The sequence below is a fragment of the Rhinolophus sinicus genome, chromosome 8 (assembly GCF_057876585.1).
Source record: "Rhinolophus sinicus isolate RSI-liver-muscle chromosome 8, RSI-T2T, whole genome shotgun sequence".
In the NCBI taxonomy this organism is placed as follows: domain Eukaryota; kingdom Metazoa; phylum Chordata; class Mammalia; order Chiroptera; family Rhinolophidae; genus Rhinolophus; species Rhinolophus sinicus.
The window spans coordinates 77,335,804-77,352,492 of NC_142508.1; the positions used below are offsets into that span (position 1 = coordinate 77,335,804).

Genomic DNA, 16,689 nt, shown 5'->3' on the forward strand with positions numbered 1-16,689 from the left:
GCTTGCCTCAGAAGCACTAGGGATGTTTGTTTAAAATATAGATTCCAGGGCCCCCAGCCCAGACCTAGAGATTGGGAACCACGTCGGACAGGCCCCAGGATCAGCATTGCCACAGCCCCTTTGCCCCAGGGCCACAGGAGCCAGAAGGAAACCAGCCTCACCTTCCTCTGAAACTAGAGACAGGCCCCCAGCCTCCACTCAGCCCTTCCACTCACTGCGGGAGTCACGTGCTTTCCTCACGGAGGAGAGAGGAAATTCATTTTAGGAATGGATCTGTGAGGATGGAGCTACGAGGACAACCCAGGCCAGTAGTTCCTGACCTCTTGGGGTCCAAGGACCACTTGAAGAGCTGGAAAAATCCAGGAAAATGCATGTTCATATTTGTATCAGGAAAACAGCTCCCACACACTGGTCTGGAAATTCCTGAGTGAAAAAATCCAGGATTCCTCCTTCCTAGGGAAATAGAGTATTGCACTGGCGACTTCCGTTCACCAAGCCAAATGCCCTCTCCACTTGTCTGCCTGGCTCTCAGGCCTGGGGAGCTGATTCCCAGGGATGACTTGAGCAGGTACCCTGCTCTGGCTCCCTGCTGGGGGAGTGAGGATTTATTCCCCAGATCCCACCTTTCCAGGTTGCTGCCAGCTCAGTTGCTGTCAGGCAACCAGCTAATAACTACTCTTTCCCCTGCCCCTCAGGCCTAAGGATGCCACCCCATCCCCACTGTCCTAGCCCCAGGACCTTGCACAGCTCTTTCTGCTCTTCTTAAGTCCTGCCCCCAAGCCTTTGTAAACAGTCCCTTTATTAAACTCTCCTCGAATCAACCAATTTAAGTATCATCTATTTTCTCCTGATATATTCATATTTATAATATATGTTATATATAATATACATATTAACGCTATATAATATGTTGTCTTATCATATCCTATTTATAAACGTAGGACCACAGACCGTATGTAAGGGATAACAAAAGTCACAGCACAGTTTCTACTAAATATCTATGTGTTTGCTTCACAAAGAAAAAAAACTCTTGCTGCTTTGGCCTAGAGAAAGTATGTCATCCTAATATATTCAAAGAGAGATTTGTTTCTTAGTTAGGGTCAAATAAAGTTGTCTGGAAGGCTGTGAGTAGATTTTCACTTTAAGCTACAACTTCTGCTTTCCCAGAGGGTATAAATAGGGTGCAGGATATCCCCTTTCAAGGCTGAAAGAGAAGTTGGGGAGCCTGCGATGTGCTGGCTTCCTGCCCTGGGCACACCCTGTGCCCTCACCTGGCCCAAGATGTGGAGAGAGGCCCACGGTTGCCAAAGCATCGGCGTTCCAAAGGGAAAGCCTCACGTCTTCAGCCCTGGGGCTGAAAGCAGGGTGGGCAACACCAAAACCTCGTTTGGACACAGTGCTACGTACGGAAAACTCTGCAGCCACTTTCTCTCTCTGGGGTCCTGATAGTCTCAGCTCAGTGAGATTTTAAAGTTTCTGATGGAGCACAAGTCACCTCTGACTTGGGGCAGTTCCTAATAAGGACACATAGGACACAAAACTTTGTATGTGTCTTCATGGTTGTCATGGAGCCTCTGAAGGTTGCTCAGTTCACTTGTGGGGAGCAGGGAGTTATATTCAGAAAGACATGATTTGTGACTCCCATCTCTGCCATTTCCTATGTGACAAGGTAGCTGGTTAATCTGAGCCTCAAATCTAGGACAATGGGGATAAGAATGTCCCTGCTGTAGCCCAGGGTGGTTGTGGAAATTAAAAGAGGTGATTCAGGAAAGGGTGTCGCACAGTGCCTGTCACGCAGGACGTCCTATGAAATATGGCTATCGTTATCATATATTTAAACTAAGGCTCAGACTGGGGAAGGGACCCGGCCGGGGCTGCACAGAAGGGGTGTCCGGGCTGGGCCTGGGCCTGACTGCCTGGACCCCAGCACGGCGTTCCCGCGCCTGCACCTCGGTGGTGCGTTCCCATCATGCCCCGCACCCAGCAATACTCACTAAAGAGCCTTGCAGACGCTGAGGCAAGGCAGCAGCTGCTCCACACCGATGTCACCCACAGAGTTATGGTCCAGCTGCAAGGCCACAGGCCACCGGAGGTGCCGTAGCACGAAGGCCAGGGCAGCACACTCGGCAGGGCCCACACTGCAAAATGTCAGCTTGAGATGCCCCACGTTCAGCCTGCGCACAGCCTCCCGTGCCAGCCGCTCTTCCTGCATCTCATACAGGCTCCGGATGAGCCAGACGAACCCCGGCATGGCGTGCATGCTCTTGGCCTCACCCGGCACGGCCGGGGGGATGGAGTGGAAGTGCTTGTGGAGGCTGTGGGCTAGACACCTCCGGGCACAGTCCCGGCGCCGGAGCAGGGCCTTCTCAGACGCCTGGCACTCGGCCAGCAGGCTCCGGTGCTCCTGGGACAACAGCCCTGCCAGGAAGGCCGCTGTGATCTGGAGGTTGTGCGGCTCAGCCTCCTGCAGCAAAACTGCCACGCTGTCCTCCTTGCACCGCGAGCCTGGCACACACAGTGCGGGCAGCAGCCTTGCCAGCAGTGAGCTCTCTGGCTGGTGACAGTTGAAGAGGTATCTGAGTGAGGACGGTGGCATGTCAGCACTGAGCGCGAGATAGAGTGCGGCAAAAAAGCACTGGAAAGTGATGTGCAGGAATTCCAGGGGCGCCGTGCTCTCGGACGCAGCCCTTTGGGCACGTACCAGGAAGCCAAGGGAAATGTCCTCGCTGTCGACGTGTGCTGCCTGGAGCTGCTTGGCTGAGAACACGTAGCAACACATGCCCAGGCCCCAGAGAGCCAGTCTGCCGAGGTGCAGGAGTGTGGGGAGCCTGCCTCGAAGCAGGCCGGCTCCCAGATGGTGAGGGGCTGAGTCTGGTGGTGACGTGTGCAGCAGAAAATGCTGCAGGATCAACAGGTACATATCTGTGGTGGTCGTGGGGGACCCGCCACCCTGCAGCAACAGTTCCTGGTGGCATTTGGACACCATCCACGAGAAGACGGGAAGGTGGCACAAACCATGCAGGGCTGAGGTCGCTTTGAGTAGGCTGATGAGGCGGTCGGCCACCCCTGGGTCGCGATGGCGCTTCCTCAGGTACAGTTCAATGCCATCTTCCGAGAAGCCCTTGAGCGTGAGCTCTATGCGCACGTACTTCCGGAGGCACGCCGACACTGCGTCCGGACGGCTGGTCAACACCTTGCGGGCATTCTTTAGCAGGTTGCCCTGGAGAAGGTTGAAGAGCAGATTCTGGACCGACGTGGGGTGGGTCGGAGAGCAGTGACGCTCACGATCCGTGAACCTGAACTTGAACTCATCAAAGCCATCGAAGGTTAAGAGGACGCGGTCGGGGTGCTCAAGGAGGAACTGGAAGATGTCCTGTTGGCCAAGGTCAGGCCAACAGCAGTGCTCAAAGAGCAGCGCCTGCATGGACAGAGGTTTTGCCACACACTGCAGCTGCCGGCAGCTGAATGGGAAGACGAAGAGAAAATCTTGGAAGTCCCGCCCCGCAGCCCACAGCAGGTGCAGCTGCTGCAGGAGCGTGCTCTTGCCGCTGCCCGCCTCGCCCACCACCAGCACGGTGTCTGCATCTTTGTTGAGGCTGTGGGAGCTGAAGAGCCCCTCCAGGCCCAGGGTGGCAGGGCAATTCTGTGGGGGTCCAGCCATGCCCACCTCCGTCCGGATCTCCAGAACATTCTCCGTGTATATTTCCTCTAGGCAAAGACTCTCAGCCCCATCATAGCTGCTCAGGAAGCGTGACTGAGCAGAGACCGTGGTCCTCAGCTTGGACATGTACTTTTTACACGCGGCATCTAGAAGACAGAGGAAGAGACCAGTGAACTGGAATGGGGGGAATATGGGACCTGAGCAGAGAGAAGGCTGCACGAGGCAATGTGATGTTATGGGTGGGAGAGAATGGACAGCAGACTCTGTACTCACAGGCTGTGGGCTTTGCGATGGTCACATAACCTCGCTAAACCTCAATTTCCTGCCCTGTGAAGTGGGAGAGCTGGTGGTCCCTACCATCCGGGGTTTTTGCATGGTCCAATTAAGATAATCCATGTCAAGTGCTTCATCAGCGTCCAACACAAAATAAGTGCTCAAAAGACGTTAGCGCGTGCCATGACTATCACTGCCATCGGGAAGGGCTGCAGATTAGAAGGAGCATTGGCTGGCTCAGAAGACCTGCACCCTGATCCCTGTCCCCTATCCTGACTAGGCGGCATTAGGTCCGTCCCTTCACCATTCAGACTCAGGTGCATCTTTCTGAAGGAAAACAGAAGGTACAAGGATATAAGCACCCAGTTTCTGAAGTCAGGCATACCTGGGTCCACCATTAGCTTGGGCAAGCCACGTACCACTTACAGTAGTCTTATCTGCAAAATTGGGGGCAATCCACATTTTGAAAAATTGTTTCAGGAGGAAAGGAGACAAAATCGAGTTTAAAAGAATGTCTGATACATGGTCAACTTTCAAAAACCAGTGTTTGTTATCACTGCTATTAATGGGTGTGATGGGCAGAACAATGCCCCCCAACGATGTCCAGGTCCTAGTTGTCAGACTCGTGGCACATGTTGTCTTACTTGCGAAAGGGATGAGGCAGATGTGACGGGGCGATCATCCTGGATTATCTGGGGGGCCCAGTCCTGGATGGCCGCAGGGTCAGTGGGAAGTCTGGGTCTAGCACTGGGACGCGGTTTCCTGATGTATCCACTTCCGCAGGCTCTTCACGCCACGCCCTGCTGTCCCCAGTGTAGCATATGTCCACAGGACTGCTGCATTCCTTTATAATATCAACCTGAGCAAATCACTTCTTCTGTCAGGTTAGTTCCCCTTTCAGGAAACGGGGAAGTAGTGGTCTATAGTCCAGGGTGGTGGGACCTCAGAGCACGATTCACCCCATCACGGCCTCACTGCCCCCAACCAAGCTCTGATGCAGCTGTTCTCAACCCAAAGGCCAACAAGTAAGTTTCACAGAGAGCTCTGAGCACTTCGAAGCTATATTTAGTCATATGAAGGAGATGCCCTGTGTCTGTGTTTCCTCTTCTGTTCCCAGAACTAGTTATCATTGCTCTTACTGACCTCTGGATATGCCAGGAGCACTGAACAGAGACCACAAGATATATTTGCTCCTAATACCTGATTTCCAATGCAGGTTTTCCAGCCATCACCAATGATATCAAAATTCTCCAGGAAAAATAAAATGATCTCTCATTTTAAAAAGAAACAAACACATACATGTCAGTCATCACCTTTAGGATCGTCACCTTGGGGAACCATGACCATAGCGTGGTGTGACAATACATGTCGGCCAGCTTGCTTAATGATATCAACAGCAAACATTACCCAAGGGCTAAGCAGGCACTGGCCCGGTGTTGTATGTCCCTTGATGTGCACTAATGTCTGTGCTCTGTTCTCAGCTGAGAGGGGACACACCCAGGTGCCAAGCACGGGCTTTCAGCCATCCCTCCCACGGGCATGCTTGCCACCCAGAAGGCGGGGCCCTGGGTGACAAATCCATCTGCCAGCCCCACGCACAGTTCAGGGGCACTCGGTGCCAATGAGCTTTCCCTGTGGTGATGTGGGAACAAGACTCAAAGAGTGCCAGGCTTGCGTCCTGTCTTACAACTGATGATCTCTTCCCCCCCAAAAATGGGCAAGTGAGGGTGGAGACAGTCTAAAACCAGACCTACTCTCCTTTACCTCCTCCCTTGCCCTCCTGCCCCAGTTTTCACATTGGTAAAGCAGAGAAAACCACACCTGCTTCTCCGGGAACAGAGATTGTTAAGTAAAGCACATGGCAGGATGCCTGGAATGTTTGTTCAAGCTGTGCTATCTAAGCCTCTCCTGTGCCTGAGTTGGGTTGGTGGCTGTGTGCAGTGAGAGATACCAAGTTATCTAAATCCATTTGGTTCTTGAGTTTCTGATAGTAAGTAGCTAAATGGCTGAGATCAAGAGATAGCTGCGCTTCGTAAGGGGTGTAAATGTCTAATCACTGTGCTGTACACCTGAAACTCATATAATATTGTCTGTCAACTGTAATTGAAAAATAAATTTAAAAAGAGATACCAGCCCTACCTCAAAGTATGTCCACATTTTTTCGGTACAGCTGAGTTTGGCTAGTAAAGGAACACCGACAGTCAGCGCCTCAATACCCGGCCACTCCAGCAATCATTCTGCAGTGCCAGGAGTAGTAAAAGCTAACCCTGAAATGCACGTTCATCCTGTTAGTCTTCCCAATGGCCCAATGAGACAGTGGTGGCATTAGCCTTCAAATGAGGAAAGTGAGTCTTAGGCTTGCACAGCCAGTGAGTGGGATTCTAAAGGACGCGTCTCACTCTGAAGTTTGTGCTCTTAACCAAGAGTCTGCACAGCCTTCCCTTCCTTTTCTGATGAAATGAGAACACACACACACACACACACACACACACACACACACACACACACATATACCTTCAAAAGGCAGGGCCTTCGGGACTGGTAATTCCTCAACATGTTGTAGAAGGAAGGGGGCCAACCCATTCGCCTTCACCATGGCAAGGTCAAGGAGCCTTCTGGCCTGTGGGGAAGGCAAAAGTCATTATTTTTTCAGAAAGGCTGATGGAGACATATGGTAAGGTTTCTACCAATTATTGCAATTTCATAGGCATCTCTCTTCCAGCATAATAAAAGGCCAGAAAAACAACAACAACAAAAGGCTGAGTTTAAAGAAGTCGGTACAGTATTGGGTGGTGAAATGAACACTCGAACACACACATCCAATCTGGTTCCCTCTTGAAACTTGCTAAAAGAGTGAATAACTTTAAAAAAAAATAAAAAAGAAAGAAAGAAAAGAAAAAAAGAACATAAATCTCAAACCTACAAGGACAGGAAAAACAATTTTGGAAATTGGAAATCATTTGGAGAGAGGTGATTTGATCAAGTCTTATGGCTTGAAATACCATCTCTGCACCTGACTCCCCCACGCTCATCTCCACGTTGAGCTGCTCCCCTGAAACTTGGATGTGCACATCTAACTGTCTACCTGCCATCTCTACTTAGATGTCTCATAAACACCTCCAGCTTCCACATATCCAAAACTAGACCCCTAATCTACTCACACGCGCCAAACCTACAGCTTTCCTCGGTTTAGCTAATGTCAAGTTCAACCTTCCAGTTGTTCAGCCCCGAAGTTTGGGAGTCACTCTTGACGCCTCTCTGCAATCCACCAGCAAAACCTGTGGGCTCCACCTTCAAAACGTATCATACAATGCAAGCCACAAATGCAAGACACGTGTAATTTTAAATCTTCTAACAGCCACATTTTTTTAAAGTAAAAAGAAAACAATAGATAAAATTAATTTTAGTCATGTATTTTATTTAACCCAATATATCTAAAAGATTACCATTTCAACATGTAATCAAGCTCAAAAAATCAGTAAGGTATTTTGCATTCGTTTTTCACACTAAGCATTGGAAACCTAGCGTGTGTTGTGCATGGACTTGTCACGTTTCAAGTGCTCAATAGCCACCTGTGGTCGAGTGTTGCCCATAGTGGACACGGAGCGACAGAGCCCCCCCACTTCTCATCACCTCCTCTACTACCTTCCTGGTCCAAGCCAGCATCGTTGCTCACCTGGGAAATTATGAAGGCCAGCTAACTGGTCTCCCTGCTTCTATCCCCATCCCTACCGTCTATTCTCAACACCACTGTCAAGTGTAATTCTTTAAAAATAAAAATGCTTTATTAGTATCTCCTATTCAGACCACACCACTCCTGTTACAAACGTCCCAACAGTTCCCCTGTTTTTTCAGCATAAAAGCCCAGGTTCAGCTGTAACCAACAAGGCCCTAAACAGACAAAAGTCGTGTCTGTAATCATCTGGCCCCGGTTCCTTCTCTGGCCTCACCTCTTACTCTGCTTCACCTTTCTTATTCCACTCAATACACTGGTCTCAGGCTTTCTGAAAACAGTAAGCAGGCTCGCATCTCGGGGATTTTGCCCTGGCTGTCTCCCTGCCTGGAACGACCCTCCGCCAGCTATCCACATGACCAATTCCCTCACCTCCTGCAAGTCTTTGCTCAAATTACACTTTCTCAGTGACAACTCTCTACCATACTCTTTAAAACTGCAATCACTTATCCTCTGCCCTCTGCAACTCTCAACCCCCAGACCCACTCTACCTATTTTCTACAGTTTATACCACCTTCCAACATACTCTGTCATTTGTTTCCTTTTACTTAGTGTCTATCTCCCCTCACTGGAATTTAAGCATCTCCAAGACAAAGATTCATGTCCATTTTGTTCACTGATATATTTCCAACACCTAGAAGAGTGCTGGCATAGAGTAGGCACTCAAGGACTTGCCAAATGAATGAATAATGACAGACTTAGAAGAACCCAGAAACCCAAGTCCTAAGCAATGGGCAGGTTGAAAATCACACAATGTACATCTCAGAATTTGTAAAGGTCTCTGGAACCAGGAACCTCTGGAATCAAAGGAAATGATTAAATTAAGCAGGGCTGATACGAAGTGGTTTATAAACAGATCTCTGGTTCCCCTTACCCACTCCAACCCACCAGCAACTGTCCCTGCCCTACCACAGCTAAGTGTGAAGATTTATATTCTGGAAAGGCTAAAACAGGGTTTCTGGACTATGATGGAGGTGGGTATCACACCCCAAACAAAAGGTTTAAGTGACCATGTGCAAAATAAGTGCAATGCTGAGACTTCTCCCCACCACTGTCGCCGCCCAGCCCTCTCACTCACAGGATCCCCACAACTCTGGCAGGCAGGTCTGTGAAGTCTACATTGGGAACTTGGCCAACCCAGGAGGAAAGTTCTGAAGATACAAACACTACCATTTCTCAAAATGATTACAGTGGAAATTGAGGTAGACAAGTTTCAACTGCATGCTTTGAGTAAAACTTTCCAGTGAGTTTTAAAGTAATCTATTTCAGTCATGAGCAGTCAATCAAGGGTTATCATATGCCCAAAGAAAGCACAGAGGCCAAATAAGTGGGGGAGGGGAAAGCAACTTGTAGGATAAAAAGATTATGCAGAGTGAACCACCCTCCCAAAAAAGCCACCCTGTCATTATGCTCTTTCAGTAAGAGAAGATATCATATCCATGAAACAAGAACAGGATGCTATAATAAGGAACATTGAAAAATACCTCTTGAAAATTAAAAGAATGATAACAAAAATGAAAAATTTAAGGTTTAAACATACAATTGAGCATATCAAACAGGAAGTAGAGCAAAAGGACACAGAGATGCAAAATAAACAAAAACAAAAAGTGGAAGAAAATCAGAGAAATGTCCAGGAGTTCTAAAATTGACATAGTAGTAGTTCCACAAACAAGAATACAGAGAATGGAAAGAAAGAAACTAATGAAGAAAAACTTCCAGAACATAAAGATGAGTTTCCAGATTCAAAGTGCCTCTTGGGTGCCAGCACAACGGAAGAACACTAATGCACATAATTGTGAAATTTCAGAATGTTAGGGACAAAAAAAAAAAATTGTACAGGCTTTCAGAAGGAGTTATAAAATGGTTTTGGAGTTCTTCCAGCCATTCTTCTATGGAAGAGAGAAGATAAGGGAGTAACACTCAAAATTCTGAAGAAGGATGATGACCAACCCAACATTTTATACCTAGCCAGGCTAGCAACCAAATACAAGGGAACTTTTAGACATGTAAGAGCTTAGAAATTTAAACTGCCATACATTCATTCTAAAGAATTGACCAGAAGATTTATCTACCAAAATAGACAAACCAAGAAAAAGGAAGACATCCTGTTCATGACACAGGAGGACTATGAGGGGAAGTCTCAGGACGATGGCTCTGTACTACAAGTAGAGTGCCACCAGTCCAGATAGAGTAAAGCAATGTGACTCAAGGCTCAGACATGTTGAGGGCAGTTATTTTCTAGATGTCCATGTTCTAACCCTTATCTATATTTGCTGGTCTGTACCACAAGCTAGTATCATTCTTTCCCTCAACCCCTGTTGCCTGAGTCAACTGAGGATACTCATTTCACCCCACAGAGTGTTTAGCCCTATTCCTGGGAGCTAGAAGAGCCTCTGCCATGCTTACAACTAACCATACAGAACAGCCCACTTCCTCTGACCAAATTCCTGCTGGACATCCAGCTGCATGACTCACACCTGCCCTACCAGGACCCTCAGCTGTGTTGAATCCTATAGTTCCCAGGAATCACTCATAGCCTTGCTCACTGCCTTCCCAGAAGGCAACCTTATAAACTCCCAGGCTTCCCTGCTCCTGGGAGCCTTCATCCAAAAAGGAAAGGCAATACTGCCCTTTCCTGACACAGCTATGTTTGTGTTTACTACTCCATTTTTATTTCTCAAAACAAAACAATACATTGTTTGGAGATTTCTTTCATAAGGTACGAAAACTATAAAGAAAAGCAAAGAAATGATTAATACAAAAGTCAGGCTCATGGTTACCACTAGTAGTTACAATTGAGGAAGGATACAGGTACTGGCAACATTCTATTTCTTCACTGGGGTGATGGGAACATACATGTTTATACCATAACATATTAAATTACTCACTTTTCTATAGGCATGGTACCTTTCCTAAGTTAAAAATGTTGTGAAGGAGCCAAGCTATTAGTCTGATACCCTGGCCCTACCAATTCAGCAGTTGTGTGAGTCAGATGGGCAGTTGGTGCTATAGCTGGTGTTCTAGCCTCGAGGGTGCTAATGACTGTTAGGCCCAGATGAGCATGTTTACTACATCAAGCCCCCACATTTCATGACAGAGAGAGAAGAACACAATCTTTGGAAACAAACAGGCCTGAATTCAAATTCCAGCTGTACCACTTCCTAGATGGGAAATTTGGGCAATTTCTTCATTGTTAAGAAACAGTCTAACCAAACAACCCCCTTGGAAGGTAGCAGAGTGGCTCAAATGAGATAATAAATTAAAAGGGGCTGAGCACAGTGCCTGCACATAGTAGACACTCACTCAGCAAAGAGTAGCAATGGCTATTTTAGGGACTTAATTCTTTAACTTGCATTGCATTTCATTCCACAGTATTTTTCAGGCCCTAAACTGCAATCCATGACAACCACCTCTTTATAGGAAATTAATAAGGTCAGTTTATAAGAGTATACAAGGCAGTCCTGGATTGGGGAATATGTTAGTTGCACATACCACAAGTGCCACCCACACTGTCAATCAGAAACTCGGCCACTGAGGGAAGACCACCAAGTTAGAGAATCAAAGCCAGAGCTCAAAGATGGCTCAGAGAGAGCTGGATTCTAGAACTTTAAACTTCAGACAGCCCAGTCCCTTTGAAACCTGCTATAATCCTCATATCTCTTGTCTGCCATCCTTTCCACAAGTTGGTTCAGTTCAAGCCCTCAATGTGTTTGCTGTCTCCTAGAGCTTTCTTCAGACGGATTCTTAGCTCATTAAAATACAGCCTTTCTTCTTTCCTAAAATAACCATTTAAGGTTATAAGTTTCCCTCTATGTTCTGCTTTAGCTATATCCCATAAGTTTTTATAAATCTTATTCTCATGATTATTTGGTTCTGAATATTCTCTGATTTCCCTTGTGACTTCTTCTTTGACTCATGAGTTATCCTTCAGTTGATCCAAGTACACCCTCTATTCATGACCTGTCTCTTCTGGGCCCTTGGGTTCTCGGCTGCCTTCTCTAAACCCCTTAAGAGCATCCAGACCAGACCACACTGTTGAACACTCAGTCGAAGGTGACAAGACACAAGCCTGTAACTGCCTCTATGGGCTGATTCAACACCCAAACAGATCACAAAAGACCAAGGTAGGTACAATAATCTACCTGTTCTGTGTAATCCCCACCGGTCTAGGCTCAAGGAGATGGTGCTCAGTGTACAATTGTAGGTTTCACGTGCACTAATGAGAGGGGACCACATCATGTCTGCCCTGTAAGTACTTGATCACCTTGAGCCAGCTTTGAAACTGCCTTGACGACAGACTGGCTTATTCCACCAGGCTCAACCTAGGTTTACCTAAACGCAGTTGGACACCAAGTACTTTTTTTTTTAAATAGACAAAATAAAAACTAGAAAGTCCCCCAATCCAGCCTATCCTAACACTGCGATACATTTCCAATTCATTCATTCAACAATTCATGTGTTTCGTCAGCAAATACTTGTTGAGTGCCTACTGTGTGCAAGGCATTCTGAGCACAATAAGCTTTAACACAGAGCCTGGCACATAGTGGGCATCTAAATAGCTTCTAGCTGAATAAATTAATGATGAATGAAAGAGTCAAGGCACTAGGCCCAACACTGGCCCTCTTATCAACTACTATGCGCTCACGCAAGCCACTTTTCTGGGCCTCACTTTCCCAATCTATACAATGGGATACATGAATCTATTCATGACTTCCATCTGCATCACAGGACGTGAGACTCACGGTTTGGGGGGGCGGGGAATAAAACAGAGAGTTTCAAACATGCGTTCTTGTGGAATGGCATTTTCAAAGGCACTTACATTCCTGCTCCGAGTGTGTATGATGCAATGCAATTTCCTATCAGAAATCCGAGGTGGGCATTTAAACTCTATTAGTGCACAGTGTGCTATGTCATTAAATGCAGATTTCATTTAATGAATATTTATGATCTGTTAAGCTGTTAATAGAAAGCAGACAGCAGTAAAAGTGTACAGTATAAAATACCATGATAGCAGAATTGATAGCAGCCAAAGGTAATACAAATGAGTGCTCCGTATGCGTCTGACACGGTTCTAAGTGTTACACAGATCAACTCATTGAATTCTCCCAAAAACCTGACCGGCTTTACAGATGCGGCAGGAGAGATTAAGGATGGAGAGTTTCCATGGAAAGGCCTGCAGTCACGCAGAGCAGGCCTGAGCCTGTGTCATTTTCGGGGAATCAGCCCTTGGCCACCAGGCAACATTTCCTCTCTTTAGAAGTGGTGTGATAACAAAATCCAGAGCAACTTTGACCCGCCTGGCTACTGTTTTGGGGGCATCCCATGGCTCATGTTTCCCCACAGAACCTACTTCATGAAGACAGCTTCGCCTTGGTGACTAAGCAGCACCCCTTTCCTGTGAACTCTGATTACCCAAGATGGAAGTGTCTTACCCGCTGGGATGACGTGAAGATGGGCCGCCTGATTTCATCACATTCATACAGGCTGATGAAACCCCGCTCCTTTGCCAGGTCCAGCACACCCTCCACGTGGCTGTAGAGTTTCCTGACAATGGCCGGCCGGTGACTCCGCAGGTCCTGGGCTGGGTGGGGTGAATGGGGGTCCCAGTGGTCACACAGCTTAGGGGACTGGCTGTCAGCCTGGGCCTCCTGCACAGCCGCGATGAGTTGTTTACAGCCCCAGGCACCCTTATTCCAGACAGTGTCCAGGAGACGCCTGGCCAAGTGGGAAAGGGGCTGGCCCAGGAGGCTGAGGCCTTCATAGTCCTCCCAGGAGAGAACTTCCCAGGACAGCAGCCAGTCCAGGATGCTCTCAAAGCCCTCCAGGGACCCCGAGACCAGCAGCTCCACCAGCTGGCTCCTCTGAGCCTGGAAAGCCTCCTGTGCACACATTTCACAACCTGGGGAGAGAGTGAGGTCAGTGCATGACTTCTCCAGAAGCAGGCAGGGATGAGGTGGGGGAGGTGGCAGTGGAGGGGGCCGGTCAGCTCCACCCCAAGTCCAAGCTGACCATGGTTCTGTCCTCAGACATTACCCAACCCAAGCTCCCCATGATACAGATGCACAAACTGAGGCCCAGAAAAGGCAAGAAACTGGCTCAGGGTCCCACGAAGAGTTTGAAGCAAGGAGTTAAATCAAGACCGCTGGTTCCCACATCTGTGCTTCATCCTTGGCTTAAGAAGTTTAAAAAGGTTTGAGCTAATATTAAGAACAATGTCTCCCAAGGGATCCGGGAATTCTCTTTGAGGCAGTGTGACAGGGCTCTTTCATGCTGGCTGGATTCAGGCCACAGCAGCAATCTCTTCAATGGCTAATGTTCATTAAGCACATCCAAAGTGCCAGGCACCATTCTAAGTGCTCTCCTGTGTGAATTCATTTACCCTCCCAATCACTCTGAAGTAGAGCCATAATAAGCCCCATTTTACAGATGGAAAAACTGAGGCATGGGGAGGCTAGGTGACCCGTACAAGGGTTCACAACTAGATAAGGTGGAGCTAGGATTTGAACCCAAGCAGTGCAACTCCAGAAGCATGCCTTTCATTCCCTTATATTTTGGGGCTTCTCACAGGGGCCCATGCCTGTGTGGGTAACCCTCTGTAAGCCCAAGGGGCAGACCCAGAACGTTGCTATAAAGAGGCGAAGCAAAAAGCATGGTGCAAAACTAAGTAGTTTCAAAGCTCATGGGCACACAGACCCCAGACAGCACCCCCACTGCCCCAGGCCCTCACCTCCCTCCTACCCCCTTACCACACATCACATGCTGTCACCTCTGGACTCAGCCCTTAGCCTCTGGATTCTGGTAAGTGAGGGGAACAGATCTCTCCGAGCTTCACGCTCTAGGAGGGTCCCCAAGCAACAGAGAGAATCTCTCAGCAGAGTCCCATCTGCAATTGTCACAGGGTCCTGGAGCATGGGCTGGTGTAGTGCCCAGAGAAAATGAAAGTGAAAGGGTGTGGGCATGGAAAAAGAAGAGGCATGCTTGCTTCCTTTTATAAAACAGGGGCATTCCCAGACAAAGGAGCAGACAGACGCCAAAGGGCTTGGGGATTTTGCACCTTTCCTATTAGTTGTTTATATGTCTCCCTCCCTTCTTGCCCAAGTTGAAGCCTGGGTCTTACTCATTCTGGCATCTCTAAGTCTGGCACAGGGCAGAGCCCTGGAGAGGCACGGTGGGAATGTTCATGAATCAAAAATTCACAGAGGGAGGGGAAGGGCTGGAACATTCTGTGTCTGTCCACATATAGCAGCCAAGACAAGGGAAAAGAGAAAACTCAAAATGCTGCCGACACAGGCTGGAGCCTTGTGCCGGCCCGAGGAGGAAACTGAGGCAGCGAGGTTGCCTGTGTGTCTGGCAGCTTGGAAGGGAGGGTATCCCTAGTACAGAGGCCACAGCAAACCAGGAGCTAAAACAGGTCTTTCTGGCCAAGCAGAAATCCTCCTTGTGACCACTTCCTGTGTCCACTTCCAAACAGGCGTGGAGAGGGCAGAGGTGGGGCGGAGGGAAGGGGAGAACAGCTAGGGGTAGGAAGCGCTCTGGGCTTGGCCCTGGAGGGGTTCTCAGCCTTGGAAAACACCAGCCTTCCAGCACCCATGCCCAGATCCTGGGGAAATGAACCTCCCACCCCTTCCACATGGAACAGCCCAGAAGTAGGGTCAGCACTTTCCTTCTGACCCAACACGTGGAGGGCACGTGGGCAGCCAGGAATGAATGAAGTTGAAAAGCTGAGACAGGACAACGCCTGCTCCTGTCACCCAGGCAATGCCTAAGGATGGACAGCTGCACTCCCCGTACATCCGGAGAGCCTGGGCTACCCTCTCCCTCATCAGAGCTCGTCAGGCATGGCAAGTCATCTTGGGAGGCCTGGAGCAGGAAAGGTAAGGCCAAGTGACACAGGACTGACAGGCCCAGATCTGCCAGGGGAAGCTCCGAAAGGATGAGCCGGAAGCCAGAGTCGGCCAACCAGCTGCCCAGAACTAGGTAACTCTTGGCAATACTGACACAAAGCCTCATGGGAGACCACATGGGAACCTAAGACACACGCACCAAGGAGCTCATCCACCAGGACGAGCTTTGAGTAAGCAGGGCCCCTTCCTGAACACACTACACTGAATCTGGGGCAGCTGACGGATGCTCAGGCTTCAGGTGAAAGCTCAGCCTGCTGGGCCCATGCAGACAGAAGAGGGAGGGAGGCCCTGGGATCCCCGGCTTCTGAACGGCCTGGTTCTCCGCTGGGCCCAAGCTTCCCCTGGGGCACTGGATCCACCCCTCACGTCCTCCCCCACCCCCCACAGCCATCCTCTATTCTGGCCCTCTTCACCAAGCTTCTCTCTGAGAGAGTTTCCCACCAGCACGCAAACAGACTGTAACTTCATCCCAAAAGTAAAGCCTCCCTCCACACCACTTCCCTCTGGCTCCAATCCCATTTCTCTGCCCCTTCACAGCAGGACTCCTTGTCTGTTGTCTGTACTGCTGTCCCCAACGTCTCTCCTCCCAGCCCTTCCAATCCGGTCTTCCCTATTCCCAAATCGCTTTTATCACAGTTACCAGTGACCTCTGCATGGATTGATGGTCAGCCCTCAGCTCGCTTGCTCTGTCAAAGGCATCTGTCCTCATTGCCCCCCGTCTCCTTGAAGCACCTTCCTCCTTGCCTCCAGGACACCCCAACTGTCCAACTTTTCCTCCCAACTCCCTGGCTGCTCTTTATGACTCCTTGGTTGGTTCCTAATGCTGGGAGCCCCGGAGCGCCCTGGTTGGACTTCTTTTCTCCATATCACTCTCTCCCTAAGTGGACTCACCAGCTCTTATAGCTTTAAATGCCAGGTATGTGGTGATGTCATTCAAAATTTTATTTCCAGCTCCAACCTCTCTACTAAACTTTTCCCAACTGTCCCCTGGACGTCTTCGCATGGATGCTAATGGGCATCTCCAGCTTAACAAGCATCAAACCAAACTCCAAATCTTCCGGTAAACAGCTCCTGTCTCAATCGATGGCAGCTCCAAACTTCCAGGGCCTCAGGCCAAA

General features: G+C 48.8%; 1 protein-coding gene across 15 annotated transcripts in view; it reads right to left on the reverse strand.

The window, feature by feature from the left end:
* NOD2 (nucleotide binding oligomerization domain containing 2) overlaps positions 1-16,689 on the reverse strand; it is a 42,991-nt gene that overhangs the window by 13,932 nt on the left and 12,370 nt on the right. For 6 of the 15 annotated variants that reach the window (XM_074314909.2, XM_074314907.2, XM_019732356.3 and 3 more), the window contains 3 exons: positions 13,100-13,566; positions 6,449-6,554; positions 1,995-3,807 (listed from right to left, as the gene is read on the reverse strand). In XM_074314909.2, the coding sequence (XP_074171010.2) occupies positions 1,995-3,807; positions 6,449-6,554; positions 13,100-13,558 (2,378 nt within the window). In that variant the 5' untranslated portion in view covers positions 13,559-13,566. Of the gene's footprint in view, positions 1-1,994; positions 3,808-6,448; positions 6,555-13,099; positions 13,567-14,413; positions 15,920-16,689 lie in introns of those variants that run through there. The other 9 variants (XR_012490199.2, XR_012490198.2, XM_074314904.2 and 6 more) reach the window with 6 other exon arrangements.